Below are 24,593 nucleotides of genomic sequence, written 5' to 3' on the forward strand. Positions count from 1 at the left end.
AATTATTTAAACCACGTGCTTAGATGCTCCATCTAAGTACGGAGCATTCCACATGAGTATGCAGAAGAATACATTGGGGTGGAGACAGGATGTGAGCATCTTCATTTATAACCATATGATGGGTGGGGCTAGTAAACAATATCATCAGTCCACAAAAGGTTTGTACACGCTTATATTTTCAACTGGGGATAGTTACAAAAATTAGTTCAAGCTAGCTAGCCACTCTAAAGTATTTACACTCATTTTTCCTATCACATAGTTAAAGCTACATTTAAGTAGTAGCTAATTATTGCCATTTGATACAGGTTGATGTCTTCTCCTTTCTGAAGTGCCTCACTCAAGGGCTTTGGTTGTAGAGGTGAGGGGAATCAAGTGTCGCCTTCTTCTTCACTCCATTTTGCCCTCATTTGACAGTTGACAAAAGCCAGAAAATTGCCTTCACACCAACATATCCCTAATTATACTGCACCACTTTGAAGAGCAACTTTGACACACAAACTACATGTTGTACATACACATGAATTTAACTAATTTTTACTTGTGTGGTATTCTCCCTCCTCTCCCCTGCTGAACTCATACACTAACTTAAACCATGATTCCAGTTTGTCACCCAACAGTGGTCTGAACTGTTTTCCCAAAATCACACATAACTGGAAATTGAGGTCTTATTTCAAACCATTAAATAAGTTTTTAGGTTCTTTCCATCACACACAAAAGAAAGGGGAAATGCAAGAGCGCGAAGGTTCACTTGTGTTCATTTTCAGAAATGCTGAACAATACATCTGAACTAGGTCAAGAACTGTTGATAACCAGGTTTTATTGTCATTTGTAAGGCTTTATTACACTTACTAATTTTAAATGGATTATTATTAATACGAGTAGTAATACCATCAATGCACATGGCACTTTACAACAGAAGAGAAGGTAAATCCCTTCCCTGAAAGACACACAATCTAAAATAGACACAAGGGAAGCAGAAGAGGGGGAATGGTGCCAGGGAAGAATATGCAGCTCTTGCATATAACAACAACAACAACAACAACAACAACAACAACAACAACAGGTATTTATATACCGCCTTTCTTGGTCTTTATTCAAGACTTTATTCAAGGCGGTTTACATAGGCAGGCTTATTTAAATCCCTTATTAAATAGGGATTTTTACAATTGAAAGAAGGTTCTTTCTTTCAAGAACCACTACATTCAGGTGTTTCATTCCGATCTGGCTTCACATTCTGGCCTCCATCCTCCCACACTCAGAGCAGATGGAATAGCTCGGCTTCAGCTTGTCAGCTGCTCCAAGGTTGCACGGTGCCGGTGGCCTCGAACTGGCGACCTTGTGGATGTTATCTTCAGGCAGACGGAGGCTCAACCCTCTAGACCAGACCTCCTGCCCATACAAGGAGGCTCGTGCCAGCCTTCCCAACATGCGGAGGGCTCCCCAACATGTGGAGAATGTAAAACTAATGATCACGACCCACTTCCAGTTTGTGATCACAAAACTGAAAGTGGGTCATGATCATTATTTTCACAGTCTCCGCATGGTGAGGAGCACTGTGGAGGCTAGCACGAAGCTCCCTGCACCCCCAGGAGGCTGCTTCAGGCTGTGGTAAGTCCAGCCAAGCCCCTGCACCCCTCCAAAGCGACACGATCATGGCAATTGCGTCACTGCCTCCCCACATCCCCTGCAAGGACTTACAGTGGAGCTCAAACTCCTTGGGAGTTTGAGAACCACTGTCTTAGGTAAACAAGAAGGGAGTTCAAGGCATAAAAACAGCAAAGAGAAGGAAAGGAGAGGGCAAATTTGGGCAGCTGAGGGTGGAGGAATCAGAGGGGCAAAGGTGACAAGCAGGAGTGCAGTGGGATGCAAGAGGAGAAGCCATACCTTGGACTGTGAAGGTAAGAACCAGGAGCTTGTGCTAGATCCAGAAGCAAATAGAAAGCCAGTGCCAAGATTTAAGGAAGGGCTTCACACAATTACAGAGAGAAATAATCTTGGTGACAGAATGCTGAGATGAGGCAACAGAAGATGAGCAAGGAGGAAATCAGATCAGTCAAGATGAGAGACGACCAGGTAGTGAACTACTGTTTTTTGCAAGGGAACAGAGAATGCGGGATTATGATGAATCCCTTGTGTTTCCCTCATCTTTCTTTCTAAAAATTAGAGTGTACCTGCTGATTAGTTCACATTCCTGTCTGTCTTGTTACTCGCCTCCAATGTCATAAATTTAAAAAAGCGCACATTAAAGACCCACTAATTTGTTGTTCAGCTGATCTCAATTCACCACAGTCTTCATCAGATACAGAACACTCTCTAGCATACCTTGTAATTTGTGACAATAGGTTTGACTTCTTCAGTGACATGGCTTTTCAAATCTTCTAAATCCATTACTCCTCCATTACTCTGAATAATCTTCACAATGGCTTCGGCAATGCGACCTTCATAGAAGGCTTGTTTGCCTGATTTTGCCAGCTCCTGGAAAAAGTAAAATATTTAAACTGAGAATTATAAAAGAACGGCATTGTAATGCCTATTAAGAACTATGAATCCCACATTGCTTGCCTGACATGTTAGAGATAAACTAGAGAATGGAAAACAGTTACAGAAATTTTACACATAGATCTGTGTAACACTTCTTTGACACCAGTACTGACTCTACTGGTATTTCTCTAACTTGCTGGAAGAAACCTAAGGAAAGTGTGATTCAAATCAACTACTGTAAGCCAAAGTAAGTGCTTAGTATGCTGAACAGCTGCACTGGAAGAAAAATATTTGCATGGAGGCACCCTTCGTCTTGGGTCACAGTTCAATACTCAAGACTATATGAATAAACAATATGAACATTTATTTAAATGAATAGAATATTTTGATTTAGAAAATTAAATCAAGTTTACCATTTGTGCATCATTTTTTGAAGATAGATAAATGTCAATTTTGTTGATATAGCTCAGTGGTGGGCAAACTTTCAGTTTTAGGGATCCTGTACCTTTAACTATTGTATAGACCAGGGGTGCCCAAACCCCAGCCCTGGGGCCACTTGCGGCCCTCAAGGCCTCTCAATGCGGCCCTCAGGGAGCTCCCAGTCTTCAATGGGCCTCTGGCCCTCTGCAGATTTATTGGAGCCCGCTCTGGCCTGACGCAACCGATCTCAGCATGAGGGCAACTGTTTCACCTCTCGCATGACCTGTGGCATGAGGGCTACCTCCACTGCTTGCTGTTTCACATCTGTGATGCAGTAGTGGCAGCAAAGGAAAGGCCAGCCTTGCTTTGTGCAAGGTCTTTTATAGGCCTTGAGGTATCGCAAGACCTTCATTCATTCATATAAGTTCATCTTTAATATATTCATTTATGTAAACTTATGTTAATTTATTCAAATTTTAAATGTAAATTAATTCTTTTTTTCTCCAGCCCCTGACATATTGTCAGAGAGCTGATGTGGCCCACTTGCCAAAAACTTTGGACACCTCTGGTATAGAAGAAGGAATTTCAAGAGGTGCAGCTTGTCATTTCACAGATGACAAGCTGTACCTGCTGAAATTCTCTCTCCTACACAATTGTTAAAGATTCAGGATCCCTAAAGTCAAAAGTTTGCCCACCCTGATATATCTGAACCATGTTTATTAACAACGAAACATAATATTTAATGACCTCCCAAGATAGACTACTGAGTAAGCAACATCTCCAAAGGATTTAACTGTACAGTTCAGTATGAATGTCTGCCCCTAACACAAAAACTCCAGGACTGATGGATTTGGTTTTAAACATCCCCCTGTATCTATCTGAATCAGAGACAGCACCCCCCCAACAGAAATATTACAAGACTTGACAAATGTGTGCATACTACTTTGTAGTTTTTTAACAATGGCAAATATTCAGAAAGCTATTTGTGTAACAATTACTCCTAGAGTATTAGCATAGTAAATTAGCGCACAATCCTAACCCAAGTTCCAGCAATGACATAAGGGCAATGCAGCTCCTAGTTAAGGAAACAAACATTCCCTTGCTTAGAGGTGGCCTCCATGAGTGTCCCCCAACTATAGGATGTAGCACACGTCCCACTGGCACAGCTATGCCATGCCTGTGCTGGAAAGTGGGTTAGGATTTGGGCCTTAATGACTTTCTTTAAAAGACTGGGATGAATAATGGATGATTTACTGGGATGAATACAAGATGCAAATGACAGGCACTAGTCATTTGTGAATGGAAGGAAAGGAGAACCCTGCCAGTCTTGTACACCACTATAGAAAATAGGTACATATACCAAAATTAAAAGAAACAAACAATGATTTCTTCAAAAACAGTGTCATTCATGCCTCATCATCACCAATTAAGGGCCCAGTCCTATCCAACTTTCCAGCACCCGTGTAGCTGCAATGCAGTCCTAAGGTAAGGAAACAAATGTTCCCTTACCTTGAGGAGGCCTCTGTGATTGCCTCCCCACCACAGGATGCAGCACACGCCCCATTGGCACAGCAGCAAGGGCACTGGAAAATTGGATAGGATTTGGCCCTTATAATACATACACTGCAAGAATGATGGTCATTGCATACAATGGAAGCACTACACAGAGGCTGTTCTAATACTCCAAATATTGGATGCAGCCATGAAGCTTATGGTAATTGGGCCATATCCACACAAACTTTTTTTCCTTCAGCCATTTGCAGCTGCATGGAGGGACCAAAAAATAAAAAAAAACTGTCCATAAAAAATAAAAAAAACTGCCCAATCTTCACAAACAAGGGGTAACAGCTACCGCTTAAGGCAATTTAGACCCTCAGTAGATGATGCTCTGAACCTAATGTACCAAATCTCTCTCTCTCTCTCTCTCTCTCTCTCTCTCTCTCTCAATACAAGAACAACATTACTAACACACATATTTGAATACAGCCACTTTAAGAAGACAATCTCTCAGAAACATCCACATGGTTGAGGAGATTCTCCATGTAATCCATAAGACAGGTATCTTACAATGGCTACATAAAACATTACTTCTCACTTTCAAATGGCTGCAATAAAATATAAAGTAATCCCTGAGAGCACAGTTGAGTAATTCATTGGAATTCAAACATGTTTTCAGTTGCCTGTCTGCTTCTTTCTTCTGATGTGTAAAATTATTTGGTGCTACAGTTTTCTGGAAGCCCACAATCACCTAAGAATTACACAAAATAGAAAAAGGTAGCTAGCATAAACTACGTAGTGCAGCGGTTTTCAAACTTTCAGGGAGATTTTAAACCGCAGTAAGTTCTTGTGGGGCAGGGGGGGAGACAGCGATGCGATCCCCAGGATCAGGTCACTAAGGGGGCTGCAGCGACTGGGATGCACTCACCAGCCCCTACTGCAGCCTGTCAGGGATGCAGGGAGCCCTACACAAGTGTCTGCAAGGCTCCCCGCAGCTTAAAAAGTGAAAGCAGAGTGCTCGCACTCCACCTCTGCAAAACCGGAAGTGGAGCGTGATTGCTGTGATTGCACCTCTGCAACTGCCCCTTAAGGGGAAAGAGGCCAGGGCTCTCTGGCTGGGGTGTTGCGATGCCCCAGTTTGAAAAGCCCTGCCCTAGTGCTTCCTGCCTGTATATAAACAAGCCTCAGTAAAAGAGTTCCAAGTTACATTTGGAAACAAACTGCTCAGTTATTATTATTTAGTATTATAAATAATATTTATTTATACAAATTAAGAATATTTAAATACCACTTTTCAAAAAAAAGGTTTACAAAGCAGTTTACAAAACCAACATATCATTCACATATAGCAGGGGTGTCCAAAGTTTTTGGCAGGAAGGCCACATCAGCTCTCTGACAATATGTCGGGGGCCGGAGAAAAAAAGAATTAATTTACATTTAAAATTTGAATAAATTAACATAAGTTTACATAAATGTAACTTTCATATTGTTCATTTATGAACTTTCATAAATGTAAAGTTCATATTAAAGATGAACTTATATGAATGACTGAAGGTCTTGTAATACCTCAAGGCCTATAAAAGACCTTGCACAAAGCAAGGCTGGCCTTTCCTTTGCTGCCACTACTGCATCACAGATGTGAAACAGCAAGCAGTGGAGGTAGCCTTCATGCCACAGGTCATGCGAGAGGTGAAACAGTTGCCCTCATGCTGAGATCGGTTGCATCAGGCCAGAGCGGGCTCCAATAAATCTGCAGAGGGCCAGAGGCTCATTGAAGACTGGGAGCTCCCTGAGGGCCGCATTGAGAGGCCTTGAGGGCCGCAAGTTGCCCCAGGGCCGGGGTTTGGGCACCCCTGACATATAGTGAGCCTCATGTTTCCTCCTCTACCTCTCCAGGCCTCTTTCTCTACTTACTCCAACTACTTCTTAGCTAACACAGTTTGCCATTACATAAAAATTGGCAAACTATAGTTGGTTTCTGCCTTCCAAACCAGAATTGGAAAGGACTATCAAACCATGGTGGGGGAAGACAGAGCATATGTTTCCGAGGCTCACTGATGTAATGCCAAACCATGGTGAACCAAAAAAATCTTGTGTAGTTCTGATTATGAAACTAAGCCTTAAGGGGGGGGGGGTCAAAATTAAGATCTTACACATGCAATTCTAATCCCACCTTTCAAGCTAGTAAAATGCAATAATGTTCAAAACATACAAGGTTATTCTGATATCTGTGATAACAGCAAATTTAGAAACTACAGGCATGCTATCATTTTAAAAGTATGACATTTACAAAGTATGACTTTGTAAAAGTATAGTCTACAAAGTAAAGGAGTAGTAGAAAAGTAAAAGAACAGCATTAGGTACACATGAAACTGTGACTTCTGATTTCAAGGAAGAATCACTTCAATATCTATTATTCAGTGGGGATGGTATGTTGCTGGTACCTGGTATCAACAACAAAAAGGTCAAATAAAAGGAAGAATGTGTGTTATTCCCTCATGCATAATCAAATAGTGAGCTGTCCTTTATGTACCAGGATACTGCCTGGCACCAAATTGTTAAATATTAACAGGATGCAATCAGTCTATCAAGAAAGGCTTGTCCTTTGTGCAAAATAAACAATATAAAAGATCCCTCTGACTTAGCACACTAACTCTAAGTCATGACTCATGAAACATTCAGAAGTGTAATATTAGTGCATTGTCTTTAAAAATGTAATGATCTTCATTTTAAATACACATCTGCCCTAAACTCTTGTTTCTTAAAATTTGGGAAAATCTGCAGAATTTACTTCTATGTATTTTGTTACAATATCTGTTTCACATACCTTATTTTCCTACATTGAACTGCTAATCAGATAGGAAAATCTACTCCTGTGAAGGGGTTCTAACAGAAGCAAATTGTTCCTGTTGCTATAGTTTCTCTATAAGTCATCTAAAACCTATCCCTAGAATACAGTACTCATGAACAGGGACTAACTTAGGCATGAGCTTTTATATCCATTTCATCCAACACAAACAAGACTTCATACCAAGTTTCTGAGTTGTGTACTGTGCTCACAGTCTTCATTTCCAGCAGTTCCAAGGAAAGCCAGATTTGACATATGCTAAACATATTTGAGGAAGACTATGACCAGGATTCAAATGATATTGTGTCATGAACATAAACAATTCCATACAACCAAGATAGCTTTGAACTTGTGCTTTTAAAATAGCAATCCCCAACATACCAAGCATTTATTGAAACTGAAAGGAATTTGTGTTAGGATGTGGATGTATACTGTTCAGAAGGAAAACAAAAGACAAAAAATCACACTGGACATGCCCTAGGCCTTAACTATATCTAAAGTTGCACTTTGCACTTTAGTGCACTTTGCACTAAAGTTGCACAGCAGCAGATAACTCTGATCATTACAAGGTATGATGTACCTGACCGAACTACTGAATTTTCAACGTATAATTCAAAAGTCCATAGCCTATAGATAATATTTTATGCAATTTAAAGTTGGTGAACCGGAAATTCTAAAGGTCTATGTCCATCTGTATTCAGATACCTGGCCTCAAACTATCCAGTGCTTCATGCCATATTACGCTAGCAAGGCCACTGCACACTTTGCAAATGCAAGCACATGATAACACCAGAGCAGATCAGCCAATCATACCAAGAGAGCTAGGATAGAAAGAGGGGTGCAAAAGGTGACAGCAAGCATAAAGTAATCAGAGGGCAAAGAGAGGATGTTGACCATGTTAATCATATACAATGTTTGCAAGCGTTAAAAAGGATGATAAATGTTATCCACTATCCTGAACCTAGGGCAAGGTACTAAACAAATGGAAGTACCGGGGAAAGCACACTAATTGGTTATAAAGTGTGAGTTAATGAAATTATATCAATGCAAGTTGAATGGTGCAAGGGAAAGGAAATGAGTGAATGCACGACTAGTCTACCTCCCATCTCAGCCTGACTCAATCCATTTACTGAATTCTGTGAAACAGCTTTTCAGCATTACATTAGTTCCACAATAAGAATAAGAGGCTGTATTTGTTAACTCAGGATATAATTAGCTGCCTCCCTCCCTCTGCAAAAAAGAGAGATGCACTAGAGTGTCCAGGCATAGGCTCCAAATATCTTACATTTGTTAAAATTAAGTTAGCCAGGAAGCAAATTCAATTGCTGTGGAAATAAAATTAAATTTGATGTTCATTATTGCCATACATCCAGTAATTTACCTATACAACAGGAGACATTTCTCCTTGGATATACACCATCTTCATCATTCCCACAGATTACAAGCCTTGTTTCCTACTAAGAGGTCCAGATGCAGCTAGGGGAAAGCAGTTGTGGGATCTAATTCTGCACCCAGCACTGCCTGCCCATCAGCCACTCCAGCATGCATTTTCAAACCAGATCAGAAAGAATACAAGTGCTGCAAACTAAGACAGAACCTCACAAACTAAATTCTGCATGGGAACTGCTGGATTTGAGGCAGGACGCACTGCAGGCGTGTATGGAAGGGACTCCACAATCAGAAAACAGAATGTCTTCCCTGTACACAATATTGAACTGCATGCAGTTCCAAAGATAAAGCTCATTATGGGACACCACCATGTAGGAAGAATGGGCAACATGTTGGTAAGACATGAACTGAAGATTTTTGGAGACCTCAAAATCTTATCTAGGATAAACATGAATCCAAAGTATACAATTCAAAGATACTCCATTTTTTTTAGTAAAGCCAAAATCATCAGGAGTGGGCCCCCATCCAGACTAGATCCACAGAGGAGAAGAGAGTTTAAACCTCTCCCCATGCTGTCTTCCTGCTAAAACTCCCCCCCCCAGCTGCCATTTGCAATAAAGAACAGCTTCAGGGACAAATACAAAGTTCGAAGAGAGGAGATTTCCAATGGAAAAGCTTGATGCTCCTCCAACAGACCAGAGATTCTGAGGTTGCTTCTGGTTAAAACAAAAAAGCAAGCAATGGAGAATCCCAAGGGCAGAATTCAAAAATACATTTAAATTCACTTTGAGTTCTTTATCAGTCCTGACAAATTCCTGACAATTGTCACACAATTACTCAAACTCTTTCAAGAGGTTGCTCCACACTGATCAATAAAGTAACCATGAGTCACCATGAACTTATTCTTGTGCAGCTCTATTTTCCTAGTTTCCAAGGGATAACTTGATTTTGTAACATCCAAGCACCAGTTCAGACGGTCTTGGGAACATATCTGCAAGGAGTACAGTAATCCTGTATAACCTTGGACCCAGCTATAGATACCCAGGAAGTGACTCTTGAGGCTGCAATAGCTAACAATGTGCTGCTATAATAATCCAAGTTGCCAACAGGATTTCTATGATTGCAACACTTTTGTCCTGATCTTTTAAAAACATAAGAACATAAGAACAGCCCCGCTGGATCAGGCCATAGGCCCATCTAGTCCAGCTTCCTGCATCTCACAGCAGCCCACCAAATGCCTCAGGGAGCACACCACATAACAAGAGACCCGCATCCTGGTGCCCTCCCTTGCATCTGACCTAGCCCATTTATAAAATCAGGAGGCATATGCTTTTCAGAGACGTATGCTTAAGGCAGATCTCCTTACCTTAAAAGTATTTGCCAAAAACAGATTGCGAAAAACTTGGCCATGATCAGGTGCTTGACCATCGATCAGTAGGTCTTTCCCATGAATGTTTCCAGGAGTCTGAAGGACATCAACATTTTGCTGCCAATGAAAGGAAGTAACCTCAGCCACTGGAAAGCCCTTTTCAGCCAGTTCTATAGCTGGCTGCAGAATCTGCCCCATGGAAAGCTGAATCAAGAAAGGTTGCAAGATTAGGTTATTTTCCACAGATGTATTTAAAAAAACAAAAACAAAAAACCCGACCAAGTATTTTGCATGCTATTGTTTTTATAATCAAGGGTAATTCCACAGAAGCCAATGAGGATAACTCATATAGGTCTAATTAAAATTATTTCCAAGGTCCACTTCTCCAAAGAGCTCTGCTACATTAATAAAAAATTTCAATAAAAATAATAAAAACCAGGCTTCATTTTCCTTGCACACAGGAAGTTTTCTAGATAGGAGGAAGACTGGGAAGTAATTTTTGTCTACCAGATCAAACCCCAAGATATAATCTATAATGCAGGGGGAGTTTCTTGCTTCTTCTTTCCCCAGGGATTTGGGGAAAGTTGCAATTCAACAGGCAGGGACCAAAGTGAGCTTTCACCCCTTTCTGACTCTGCAGACCCCCAAAGCGGGGAGGGGATGAAAACAAGAGCTTTTAAATAGGAGACAGGAGAGTTTCTACAAGCTTTACCTTCTCCTGAAGCCTAAAACCAACATAATACTTCATTGAAATAAGCAATATCAGAATTTTCTAGTTTTGTTTGAACACCAAATTCATCCTGAAAAGAGCTGTTCCTTTAACAGAAAATAATCTATTTTCAAAAGGAAAAAAAAAAAAGGAAGTAGGGTACTGCAAAATGGTCACTGAAACTGGTTTTCCTCAGGGAGTGCCTTTACCTACATTAAGGCTCCTCTCCACCAGCATTCTGTAAACAAATAAAGCCAGTTGTGTTCTACCATGCTTTGGGGAACTTTCCCTTTCTGTTGCTTTAAAACACCCAAAATGATATCCAAACCAATACCCACATTTTAATTATTTTATGAGATTTTTTTCAATTTCCTGTGTACACTGACTTTGTGAAAGACATTTGAAAAGCACCATACGAGTTTAATAAGTAAGCATAAGTACAGTGTTGGAGCTATGGTGCTGGAAGAGGCTCTTGCATATCCCATGGACTGCAAAGAAGTGCTTCAGCGCATAAAATTGGACATGTCACTGGAAGGCAAAATAATAAAACTCAAACTTAGTTATTTCGGTCATGTCATGCGGTCAACATCATTGGAGAAAGACGTTACGCTCGGAATGGTCAGTGGCAAAAAACAACAAGGACGTCATAGAACACATCAGCTGGATATAATCAAAGGAGACACTGGCCAAAATATAAAACTGAAAGAAGCTGAACAAGATTGGAAATCATGGAGAGAACTGACTCATGGAATCGCCAAGGGTCGGACACGACTGTAAGGATAAATTAATTTGAAGCATGGTAAGTAAGCATTATCTTTAAAATACGTACAATTTCATTTATTTCAAATGCCCAGTATTGCATACTTATTTGCACTGGGCCAAGCTTAGCATAAGAACATAAGAACAGCCCCACTGGATCAGGCCATAGGCCCATCTAGTCCAGCTTCCTGTATCTCACAGCGGCCCACCAAATGCCCCAGGGAGCACACCAGTTAACAAGAGACCTGCATCCTGGTGCCCTCCCTTGCATCTGGCATTCTGATACATAGCCCATTTCTAAAATCAGGAGGTTGCACATACGCATCATGGCTTATAACCCGTGATGGATTTTTCCTCCAGAAACTTGTCCAATCCCCTTTTAAAGGCGTCCAGGCCAGATGCCATCACCACATCCCGTGGCAAGGAGTTCCACAGACCAACCACACGCTGAGTAAATAAATATTTTCTTTTGCCTGTTCTAACTTTCCCAACACTCAATTTTAGTGGATGTCCCCTAGTTCTGGTGTTATGTGAGTGTAAAGAGCATCTCCCTATCCACTCTGTCCATCCCCTGCATAATTTTGTATGTCTCAATCATGTTCCCCCTGAGGTGCCTCTTTTCTAGGCTGAAGAGGCCCAAACGCCGTAGCCTTTCCTCATAAGGAAGGTGCCCCAGCCCCGTAATCATCTTAGTCGCTCTCTTTTGCACCTTTTCCATTTCCACTATGTCCTTTTTGAGATGCGGCGAACAGAACTGGACACAATACTCCAGGTGTGGCCTTACCATCGATTTGTACAACGGCATTATAATATTAGCCATTTTGTTCTCAGAGCCAGGTGTTGCATATTCAGGTCATTTTTAAATTCCATGCAAGGGTAGTCCATTCATGAAATCCAGTAATGGATTACAGCAGTTTGAGAATTTCAATTTTCAGTTAAACACAAACCCAGCTCTGCCTATAGTTGCAAAGATAAGCTTGACAACAGCTGAATTCAGGCACAAGAATGTTTATATTATGAACACACTATGAGTTGCACATTCCCTCCTTCCCCTTGTGTGCAATGAGAGGGGATTGAAAGCTCCCCTTTTAGTTTGGAAAAAGTCACATTTCCAGTATGCTGAACTATGGCTTGTAAAAACTGCAGTTAGTATGGATGAAATGGAAGACTTTGGTATGAACCAAACTGCAGGAAAAAAAGCTTTCAATCTCCTTGAGAGAATGCAACTGAGACCAAGGATCACACTTGTTCATGCACATAAGGCTAAACTGAAGTTGGTCATCACATCCATATCAGGCCAAATATACAGCCAACGTCACCAGTGGAGAAAACCGAGTAAGATATTTAGTGATCTGGGCGCATCAATGGTTTGTCCTATTTATTGCACTATGCCAAGAGCCAGGAGAATAAATTATGAACAATAAGCAAATTTGCAGATCCAGCTTTCCTTGACATACAGTTTATTTATTTTTTGAATTGCAAAATAGACCCAGGCCTGGTTACACTGTACTTCTAAACCAACACAAGAATTAGAGTTCACCTTTTTGCTTCCGTACAATGCAACAGCATCACACCAACCAGCTGCTGCTCCAGGCACAGTGACATTAAGTGCATGTAGTGGAGGTGGAGGATTTGCTTCATCGAAACCATGTTCTTTTAGCAATTCAAAGGTCAGGGACTGTGGAGCCCGACCACTGCAAAGCAAACAGACATCCATATGTAAACAGGGTTATAAGCACATCAAAAACCATCTGTCTGAAATTTAAAAAAAAAATAAAAAGATCAAAGGTACTGCAATCAGTTTGGCATAGAAACAGAACTAACTAACTGGAAACAGCATGAAATAAGGGGAGCAATTCCCATAGGATTCAAACTATGTGTTTCACACATCATAGGCTAAATTCTGCACCTTGTACCTTGAAGTGCTTATTCAAAATATTGGCCAATTGCTCATCCTAAAGATATTCATTTCATTCCACCATTATCAACATACTATATTAATTTAGTATATTCAACAAAAATACATGCAATTAAAACTCCAAGTCTATGAACTACAATTGCTAGCTCTAGGACCTCAGAAGGCTCCTGTACTTTTAAGAGCACCATAGAAAAGAATGCCAGACAGCTGTGGCACCTTCCATCACTACAGCATTTTGGATCTGGGAGCCATGACTCCTGGCTGACTATTCTTTTGACAGGCTAAGAGACCAGAAAGGTCAGCTGATGGGAGCCAAGGATTGGAAAATCATTTCCTGACTTGTGGGGACTCTCTCCCAGCATCTGAATGAGATCACCATTAGAGCTTGGAAAAAGTCACTCACACACCCACCCAGTGTGGTGTGGCTGCGAGCTTAAACTGAATCACCTTCAGGATACAGGGCCTCTCTCTGTGGACTGGATGCAAGATGACATGAAAGTGACACAAGACCCAGATATTTGTATTTATGGCTAGTGACTTGGCCTACATCTTACATTTACAGCATTTAAAAGCTCTAAAGGATTCTGTGCATTACTTTTAGATACTGAAGCTGCAACCTACACACATGTATTTGGGAATGAAATCCATTTAACATAATTGAACTTATTCCTGCACGGTGTTACCCACTCCACACAAGCAGAAAGTTGTTGCGGGAGCAGTGCTATCCAGTTTGGGTTCCCTTCAGAAGAGGGATCACCGGAGGCTTGCTGTGCCTTTGTAGTATTTGGCCTTCTTACAAATATGCAAGTTGAGCATCAGGTGAAAGCAAAGAGCAGGCACACCTGCCAAGCAGTAAGTCATTACCTCATCTCAGATTCCCAGACTACTCCTGTACTCCAAATATGCTTTTAGCTCTCATTTCTCTCTCAGTCTCTCTCCTTCAAAAGCTGCAGAACTGCAGCCCCTTTAAATTTGCACACCTGCCCCTCCCATCAGCACTCCTTCCTGTTCTGGGTTTTGTCTTCACATTTCAGAGTGGTCTCTGTATGCTCTGTTAAGAAACATTTACTTATCATTAAGTAGTATTAGCGCTCGCATCCTAGACCCTTAATGAGGAAAACCCCCTTACAAAAGAAATGGACAGCAGTTATTATAACATGATCAGGTTGTATAAGATAATATTGGGCTAGACGTCTGAATCAGATTAACGACAGAAGCACAAAATATAGCTTTAGATGCTCAGATCATCATTTCACTTTGAGATCCATTGCAGAACAAGGCAAAGTATTAGATTTACAGTGCAATTCTATAGAGGCCTACTGACCTCGATTAGAGTTACCCAAATGCAGCTAGGAGATTCCTTTTCCCTTTGTGTCAATACTGCCTTCACACTTAAAAATTATGCTGTTTTTTGTTTGTTGTGTAGCTAACTCGGATTGCCCTATGTCAAAAAAAGGCACAATACAAATGTTTTGGAATATTTACAGTTTGCTGCCAAGTTGGGAAACTCTTCTCCTTACCATTTCACACCTGCCACTGCCCTTTTGTTCACTCTCACCCCATAGCAGGAATCATAGCAGGGGAGAAATGGGTAAATTGCATGCATCCACTCCTAGTTCAGTTATAGATCTCAAGGAGAAGGCAGCAAATGCCAACTTGACAACCATAAAGTTACTTTTCAGTTGCAACCGATGACATACTTGTTCTTGCTTTACCTTTAAAAAAAACATACACACGAAGAACTGGGATGAAAAAGTTTGCATCCCAATACCAAATCCTAAGGCAAATTGCACCTGTTGATCTTGCTGTGCCAGAGAATTTAAAATATACAGCACTACTTTCACAGAACAGGCAAGTATGCAACAATAAATGTTTGAGATTGAGGAATTCCTGAAGAATTCATCAGTTATTGCCTTTTTGGGAGAAGCATCTTGTGCTTTTAACAGCTGCACTTCAGGCAGAGGTTCAACAGCCTTTCTTGTCATACTGATGTAATGATGGGGAAAAGCTGCATCTTCCAAATATTCACCTTTCATGGATGTGTCAAAGCCCAGGAATCCTGCTAGAGAAAGCTGGCAACGCTATCACCACAGGCACTTAAAGGTCTGTGAATTTTCTACAGCCACTACAATATTTAGCTTCATTGGAAGCATAGTTGCCTTATCACTTTTTAGAAAAAAAGATGGACACTTTCTTCTTGTGTTTCCCGAGGTGGTGGTGCCCTCTTTCCAGGTTGCAAGCCAGCAGGAACGAGGGTCTCTCTGCTGTATGTAGTTTTCCAACCCTATCTTTTTCTTTTAACTCGAGCTCCAGATTGGTTTCTGATTAATCTGGTCTATGCTGCTATTATTGTAATAGCTCCAATATGTTTTTATAACAAGCTATTGCCCTGAATAATGGAAAAAATAGTTTCCAGAGGAAAAGTTTCTTTAATTATATTTTCATCAGCATGTTTGGCAGGGTGCACAGTATATAACCCCTGGAAACAAGTAAAAACATTACATTTAAAGTAGTTTCCTGTTTCTTTGTGAAAAGGGGTGAGGGGAAATGTCACATACATGAGTTACAGCATGTCCTGCTCTTTGCCCTTCGACTCTAGCAACAGGAATTGAAGAGCACCTGGAACAGATACTATCTTTTTATACCATCTTCCTAACATTCAGAACAGACCAACTTTGGAAGTGCAGCGATTGCTTTGCCATAATAAAAAATTGAATAGAATTCTAGCATAGGAAAATTAGAACAAAAAGAACAGGAAATGAGGTCCAAAGCTGTACTCTAACCTTTTGGCTAACATAAAGTCCATCCCCAATGAAGCCAGAACTGCAGATTCTGTTTACTAGGATATTTGCACAAAACCATTATTAAGGTTAGCTAAAACATATGTTAAAAGTGGCATGATGCACACAAGCCTTAAGGCGCACATACAAAACTGAACAAATACCATTTGTATATACAAGTCCAGCCTATTTATACATGGATTTTTTACACACGGATTTGACTCAACACGAATGGCCCCTGCAAATGAGAAAGAATGTGCTGATCCCTGAAGAAGGGGGAAAATGCATCCCTTTAAAATCAGTTTAAAAAATGGAACAGTCCTTTAACAATAGCCTCCTTAATGAGAGAGAGAGAGAGAAAGAGAGAGGGCAGCTGACTGACAATCCATTAATCCTCTCCCCCCCCCCCAGCATGTGAAAGAAAGGTGATCATTTTGCATTGGTGAAGGGGGGGCTGAGTGAAGTGCCTTTGTAAGCTCCTGGAGGACGACAGATGGATTGTCTTCGTAATGACTCTTATCTTACATCACAAAGGTCAGCAAGGCTGTTTTTAAATCACAGGAGCAAAGAACCTTTGTTTTTTAAATTGATTGATTTGCTATAGTGCATTTTTTGCCATCCAGGTAAGTGCTTGGAACAGAACCCATGCGAATATTAGTCTCAACCTGTATTGCAAACAGGCATGCAATAACTGCAGCAAGTCCCAACAGTACTGCGAAACACAGATCCAATACAGCACAAAATACCAATGAGAAATTCAACCCAAGTAATCTACTTCTCCTCCCAGGAAAAGGCATCTGCTTATTTTTCTGCAATAGCGCATAGGAGCTGTTTTAGTATGGAGAGATTTCACATAGCAGGGGCTGAGCACATGAACTGAAGGTGTGGCTTCTTTGGCAAAAACCGATACAGTCACACAGTCAGCCCACCCACACAATTTCAGTGAGATCTTAGCATGTTAAACAGCTCCCATGCTGCAGAGTGGGCATGCAAAAGAGGAAAGTAGATAACCCAGGGGCAGTTATGCAGACAGGAGCAGGCTTGATTCTTAATGGTTGACACCACTTTGAAAGGTGCATCTTTGCCCAGTTAGCAAGGAAAATTGTGATCAGGGTAAAGCTCCATCTTCTCAAACAGATTTAATTCAATAGAAAATGTATGTCAGAAAATTAGTAACTTCTCTTAACCCAACTAGTTTCCATTCAAAGCCAAGTTCTCTTAGAGTCAGACTACACACACTCTCCAAATCACATATTTTAAGAGGCATGCTTAAGAACAGAAGTCTCTCTTCTTTAACAGACAGCTGTAAGAAGGGTGGCATTCACATTAGGACCAAGGTATGCAGGGAATGAGGGGCTAAGCCCTTCCCTGGTGATATTTTCATGCTTAAAATCCCACCTCCAGCTGCAATCTGCTCTCCTAATATGGCTATTTACTGCAAATAGTCATTCCAATAGCAGCTGGAGGAAGGCCATTTATGGCACTTCCGCTTTTAAGCACATCCCCAGGACACTGTAATTTGACCACCACCCCTGGCCTTCCATTTTCAAACCAAGGAAGGAAATTAAAGTTGTACAAAATTACTACTGGTCTTCCACACAGCAAAGGTCTTTGTGTTAAACAGTCCTATTACAGCAAAGAATCCACCCCTCTACCACAGTGCATAACACAATACAACAATTCCTACGCATCCCCTTTGGAGCTTACCTTCCATTGAGACCATGTATCTGCTTTCTGTTTGCATCATAAAAGAGGCAGAAGCAGTCTCCACCTATGCCAGTACTGCATGGTTCAGTAACATTTAAAGCAGCTGCTACAGCCACAGCAGCATCCACAGCATTGCCACCACTCTTTAAAATATCTGCAACAGGAAAGTTCAGTAAAAATCTGATAGTAGTCTTTTCAGGAGGAAAAAAAACTCAAAGGGTTAGAATCTTGCAAAGTTGGGCAGTAAAAACCAGCTCATCAACTCTTAGAATCCAAGACAGACATACGAAACATGATTTTCAAAATGAGAAGTGACTGGAAAGTGGCTTTGCACGTTACCCAAATGAAAAAATAATGATGGATTCCACCCATTAATAAAGGAACACATAAACCAATTACCAAGACCAATATTGGTTGCAAGAGGCTGGCTTGATGCAACACAACCATTAGTACAAACCACCGGAGATCTCCGAGAATGGAACTTAAGCTGCGACATCTTTGGAGGGAACAATATGAAATCTGCAAGAAGAACAACAACAAAAATATAAAATAGTTGAAGTTGCATAGAAGAACAAATCTGAATTAAAAAACAAAATGCAAAGGGAAGAGGATAAACCTTTCCAAAGTTAGCAAAACTCAGTCTGCATTTTTTCAATTCAGTATTTTAGTTCATCTTTATCGACTGTTACATGTGAGAAAGAACTGCACATCTAGCCAGAACATTTCTGTTGCTGCAGTTTTTGCTGCCAAAGAGATACGTCTAGTTTAAAATGCACTTTTTCTTTTTTGGCAGATGGTACTATTGCTATAAAAACCATTAACAAAGCTCTAGCTATACATGCTGTTTAGAATGCCATGTCTCTTGTGGTCCTCCTGTTTGTTTATACAGTTACACAACAACCAAAAATTCAACAGGTGCAGCTAACACATACTCATACCCCAGGCATGAAGAGGTACCATAAGCTCTGGGGATGGCCACTAACTTGGATAACTTTAAAAGAGACGGGTTTTATCTTTTGTCTTTGGAAGACAAATTTGTGTAGGTCTAAGACTTATTACTAGTCAAAGGTATCTCCAGGTTCAAAGGCAATGTGCTTCTGAATTTCAGCTGCAGAGGAGCGATGGTAGGAGAGGGCTATGCCTTCATCTCCTGTTTGTGAGCTCTCCAGAAGCAACTGCTGAGCATCTGAGGGATGCAGGATGCTAGACCAGATGGGCCTCTCTTCTTGTATTCTTAGGGTTGCCACTCTTATTACATTTATAGCCCACCCTTCTGCAACAGAACTTAAAACTGATATAGAGGGTACCCAGGCCATCTCCATATATACGCTCAGCTTCAGCAAGGTTGCTGCATCATGTAACTATGCTTTCAGACACATTAAGGGGTTAGGAAGGGCCCAGATTCCAATGTTTCCAATGCATTTCAATGGCTACTCAGACACTCAACTGTCAAGGTCAGAAGACCCTACAGCAGTAGTTCCCAAACTGTTGGCCAGGTCCCAATGGTGGGTCATGACCTGATTTTTGGTGGGTCCCCAAAGAGCGATGGAAAGATCAGAGAACTAATTTCCTCAAGCCCTGAGGCTGTTCAAGAATCAGGTACTGTTGCTGCTAATTACCCTGCGAAGAGTTCAGCTCCTGCAGTTTGCAAGCATGTATAAATATAGGGAGATAAATATCTGAGGGTCTTTTTTCTGGTTATTATAAATAAATGAATAAATAATTTCTTGATCTCCTTTTTAAAAAGTCTGATGGACCTAGGTGCATCTCAACAGAATATCATTTTGAATGTCATAGAATGGGGGGGGGGGTAATCTTTACCATCAGCCAGCTGCAACCTCTACCACCACTACCACCGCCAGTTCATCTGTAGTTCCTTCAACCCTTTCCAAGATTCTCATAAACACAACTACTCTGTATGTAGTTTTATTATTGAAAACTGCTTTGGAAGCCTCTGTTGTTCCTCAAGACTCTTCCTTTGGAGCCCTTCCTGTTACAGAGCTGAAGAGGAGCAGATAACCAACAAATATGTCTGTATTCCAAAGCTGGTAGGCCGTGGCATAGCTAGGGGGGTGCAAAGCACTAAGTTTTGCAGGCGCCTGACCACGCTGAGCAAGTGGCTCCTCCACTTCGCAGCCATTCTGGGTGTTGGGAGCCAAATGGAGGTGAAGGCGCTGTGCAAGCAGCCCCTCCCCTTCGGAGCCATTCTGGGTGCCCACAGTGGCTCCAAAGGGGCCACTTGCATGGCAAGATCAGTTGCCTGCAAAACTTCGTGCCTTGCACCCCTTCTGGCTATGCCACTGCTTGGAGAAACATGCAAGCATGGCAGCTTATCCCAACACATTTTTTTGGGGTGGGGATTACTTGGCAGGGCAATGCACCCTGGGTGGGGCTCCACCAAAGCACAGTGGGGGCAGCAGCCAAGCACTCCCCCTGGTGAATGCGCTGCGCTGGCCAGTCCCGTGTCAGAGGCGGCGCTCTCCTCGCCTGCCTGCCCTGCCAACTCCTTCCAGCCACGCGCGCCCCTCTCCCGGAGGCAGAAGCGAGGGCCAGAGGGCTGCAGCCTCTCCTTCGCCCTCTGGGGACGTCCTTCCCCTTCTGCGTCGGCGCAGGGGCTGCCGCAGAGCTCTGCCCAAAGAGGCGGCCGCCTTGGTCCTGCTGGGTTGCGTGGCGCTCCAGGTCCTCAGCAGCGCCTCTCACCCCCTTCGCTCGAGTCCTTCCTCAGAGGCGGTGGAGGGAGCCTCCTGCCTCCGACGCACGCGCTGCAGCGAGCCCCCTGCAGACGCAGCAGCCTCCTTGCGCGCAACTGTTGCCACGCCGTGTGCGCAGCTTTGCAAGCGAAGGCTACAGTTGCAACCAGAGACACGCCTCAAAGACACGCCTCGGCCCTGCAGTGGTCCAGAGCAGCCTCTCGGAGAGATGCCCTCCCTGCACCTGCGTGGCACTCCCTCGCCTCTCCCTCCTCGCTTCTCCCAGGCGAAGCTCCCCAGTGTGGTGCTTTTCGCGCGACTCTGCAGCACATGACCTGGGGTACCAAAGGAGCCAGGTTCATCATGTGCAGCCTGCTACTGACGTGGGTGTGCTTGGCCCACTCTTCCCACCTTACTGGTGGCAGTGGGAGGATGTTGCATGCGTCTGCTGGTCACTTGAGCTGGCCTGGAAAGAGTTCAGGCACCTCCATCCCTTGCGTATACACAGGTGCGTATGATAAACATGTATCATGCTGCATGCGCGTGCACATGTCTGTGCATGTACATGTTTGTATGCGAATGGCTCTCTGCAGGCATTCATTTTAAAAAAAAAGCACAGGACTGAACCCTTTGAAAATGTATATAAAATGAGTAGGAACATAGCGCCATGGATCAATTTGGAGAATGCATTACTTCAGCACCGGAACCTACCCATACGCTTAAGAAGTATGCGCTCCCTGAGTAGATATATCCCACCCCTTCCTTTTGCACCAGGCAACATCTCCCCAAGTTGTTAGGGGTCTGGGGGGAAATCCCTGCATGGGTCCCCATGGTGGCCTTGCTGACCCTGCGTGGCACATTGCACCTTACCACTGCTGCCAGTGGACTCTTGATGGATGTGAACCATCAGCCAGTATCTGATGCCACACTGGTCACCATAGCTTAACTGACCCATAATTGTGAGTAAAAGGGGAGGTTGGAACCCCCTCCACATAACTAAGCAGCAGCACCTGGGCATGAGAGGAGGAGATGACAGCTAACAGTGCTGCACACTCTTGAATCATTGTGTGGGGTAACAAACCATGGAGTTGAAAACCCAGGCAGTATGAACCATTGATTGTAAACATGTGCTATTTCTATTTAACTTTCAAAGATTACTCACAAAACATTAATTCTGCGAATGAACATATCTATTAACCTACTTTCCAACACAGTCAGGAAATGTCTCCTTAGGTTTTGTTGGACTGAGGCCATTGACCTTGGAAAACAGTTCAGCTTTCTGGATACAATGCAATGAAATGGGAAGCAACAAGCTACCTCCCCCCCCCTCCAAAAAAACCCACCAAAAAAGTCTGCAAAAAACATTTTCATGGAATGAAATGATTTATGGCTAAATTTTATGCTACAAGCAAAGAACACTACTCATGAGGTTGTGGAAACTGCAAATGTTCTTTTTCCAGAAGGTTAGGTGTAACCTTGTATGAGCTTTCAGCTTCCATATTATACCTTTCACATGAGTAGATCATAGAGGGGAGCAGGTTTTCCCCCTTAGGTTGCAATATCAGAACTGCAGAATTCTTCAGAATTACTGTGCATTTTTGTGTGTCCCCCACGACTACTAAGCATAGCATTGCGTGATTGAGGAAAAGTATTATTAATTTAGTACTGTGCACACCTACGTCTGACTCACAATGATGATGTGATGAACGGCAGTCAGTCCGTCATCAGATCGATATTGAGTCAGGTCCCAGTCAAAAGATGAGTCTCAATTAAGAGAAAATGTGGTCTACCAATGCAGATTAGTGATTAGGGAGTGATGGATTGAGGAATTCTGCATCAAGTCATACCCTGAAAGGAAGGATAATTGCTCACTGAATACACAGAGCAACAGAATGTACTTCATGCCCATTGGTTGTTCTAACCAACATCCTATTCTTAACCAATAAGATCAGTTTCTGAAATGTGTTCACCACATGCTCCATTGTTCATAAAACAGGCATGAATAACTTTAACTCTTTCTACCTAGGTATGACACATGATGGGAAGAGAAGAGAGATTGTTGAAACAAAAGTTATGCTTGCACAAAGATGTTTCTTTCATTTAAAAAACTCTTTTAAGTACTTGCACTGATCATACTGAGATTAGTTATAGAGGGCAGTAAGAATTTAGAATACTGATTTCTTCTTAAAGGGGTAAGGAAACCTCTCTTCAAAACATTGAACTGAGCTGATTGACTTAAGGCAGGGGTGCCCAAACCCCGGCCCTGGGGCCACTTGTGGCGCTCAAGGCCTCCCCATCCCGCCCTCAGGGAACCTCCAGTCTCCAATGAGCCTCTGGCCCTCTGGAGACTTGCTAGAGCCCACACTGGCCTGATGCAACTGCTCTCAGCGTAACAGCCAACTATTTGATCTCTCGTGAGCTGTGGGATGAGGGCTCCGTCCACTGCTTGCTGTTTCACATCTGTGATGCAGCAGCAGCAGCAAAGGAAAGGCTGGCCTTGCTTTGTTCAAGGCCTTTTATAGGACTTGAGCTATTGCAAGACCTTCATTCATTAATATAAGTGCCATCGCTAATATAGTCATGTATGTAAATTTATTCAAATTTGAAATGTAAATCAATTCTTTTTTTCCCTGGCCCCTGTCATAGTGTCAGAGAGATGATGTGGCCCTCCTGCCAAAAACTTTGGACACCCCTGACTTAAGGCCTAAACTACAATTAAAAGCAACAGACCCAGACCTAAACCAGGAGGCAGAATTTAAAAGGTGAAATGATCAAGTAGGTAAGAACGCTGAGCCTGTTGCTCTTACCCTTCCAACCCATCTCTGCCGATGCTGTTCTTCATGCTGAGATCTCATATGGGAAGTGAACCCTGTAGGGAGAAAAATAGCCAGGGGACATTTCAGCAAACACCATCTACATGCCTCATTTGACCCTTTCAGCTGTTTTCTTTGAGATAATTTTTCCTTCTGAATTTATGGCCTGGCTTACATATTCAGTTTTTTTTAAAAAGGAGGTAGAATTTCAAAATGCAGGTGCATGTGTGTATGTGTGATATCATACGGGGCAACAGCGGGGCAGTGAATGGGCAGATCGGTTCTAGGAAGTGGCAAGCTAAGCGGAAGTGGCAGCCATCAAATTCTTCCCACACCCAGTCCTGCAGCACATGACCATACAGACCTGCACCGCCAGTTTCACTAGCGCAGCTCCAAATAGACCCCACACACTGCAGTGTCTTACCCAAAAGAGACCTCTGCAACTCCCCCCTCCTGAAGGATTCAGCGGTAGCCATTTCAGTGCCACTGCATCAGTGGGGAGAATCATAGGATTGGGCTGTTAGAAGAAGATCAGAGCACAAGGTGCAGGTTGCTCAAAGTAGTCGTTTCATGTGGCCTCATAGGTTAGGCCACTCCAGAGCTCATAGAATCTCTACAGACCTTTGGAATATGATCCACAGGATACTCAAGGAAAGTCTTTATTATTGGTCCTGTGCATTATAAAATCTGTTATCCTTTTCTCTTTGCTGCTGTCCTTCCTAATAAATGTACAAATCAAGCCAAGACGTTGCAGAGGCACATCAGTATAAATGTAGAAAAATGTCTATAAAGTACATCAAATTTACTTATGTTCAAATTGAGTCATGAGGTGAACTGTCTAAAAACAAAGATAATGAAAAGCCACTTTACAATTTGATAGAAATACCACGTGGTAACCCAAGTTATTAGGCTTCAAACCAATGAAAAATGCATATAAAGTGGACTCAATATTTATTTAAACATTACCTAATAAACAGCATTCTTTGGATTTCACTGAAATTTGGCTGCTATCTGTGGTGCAGTTGGCCTTTCATGTGTAAATCTATGGGAGTTCTTCACTGTGTACTTTATCTACTGTTTGTATTGGGTTATTGTGAAATATCATGTAACATGGGCTTGATTTTTAGTATTACACACATTTTTTGTAGTTGGAGAAATTCACTCATGAGAATGAGTAAGAGATAAAACCTAGTGAAGATTTAAGCAAAACATT

General features: G+C 42.2%; 1 protein-coding gene across 1 annotated transcript in view; it reads right to left on the reverse strand.

Annotated features, from left to right (window-relative positions):
• LOC136645287 (glutathione hydrolase-like YwrD proenzyme) overlaps positions 1–18,373 on the reverse strand; it is a 33,213-nt gene extending 14,840 nt beyond the window's left edge. The window contains exons 1-5 of the mRNA XM_066621523.1: positions 18,277–18,373; positions 17,878–18,031; positions 13,013–13,166; positions 10,002–10,208; positions 2,323–2,475 (exon numbers count right to left, since the gene is read on the reverse strand). Of these exons, the coding sequence (XP_066477620.1) occupies positions 2,323–2,475; positions 10,002–10,208; positions 13,013–13,166; positions 17,878–18,031; positions 18,277–18,373 (765 nt within the window). The remainder of the gene's footprint in view (positions 1–2,322; positions 2,476–10,001; positions 10,209–13,012; positions 13,167–17,877; positions 18,032–18,276) is intronic.
• Positions 18,374–24,593: the final 6,220 nt, after the last annotated feature.

The sequence above is a fragment of the Tiliqua scincoides genome, chromosome 3 (assembly GCF_035046505.1).
Source record: "Tiliqua scincoides isolate rTilSci1 chromosome 3, rTilSci1.hap2, whole genome shotgun sequence".
Lineage (NCBI taxonomy): Eukaryota > Metazoa > Chordata > Lepidosauria > Squamata > Scincidae > Tiliqua > Tiliqua scincoides.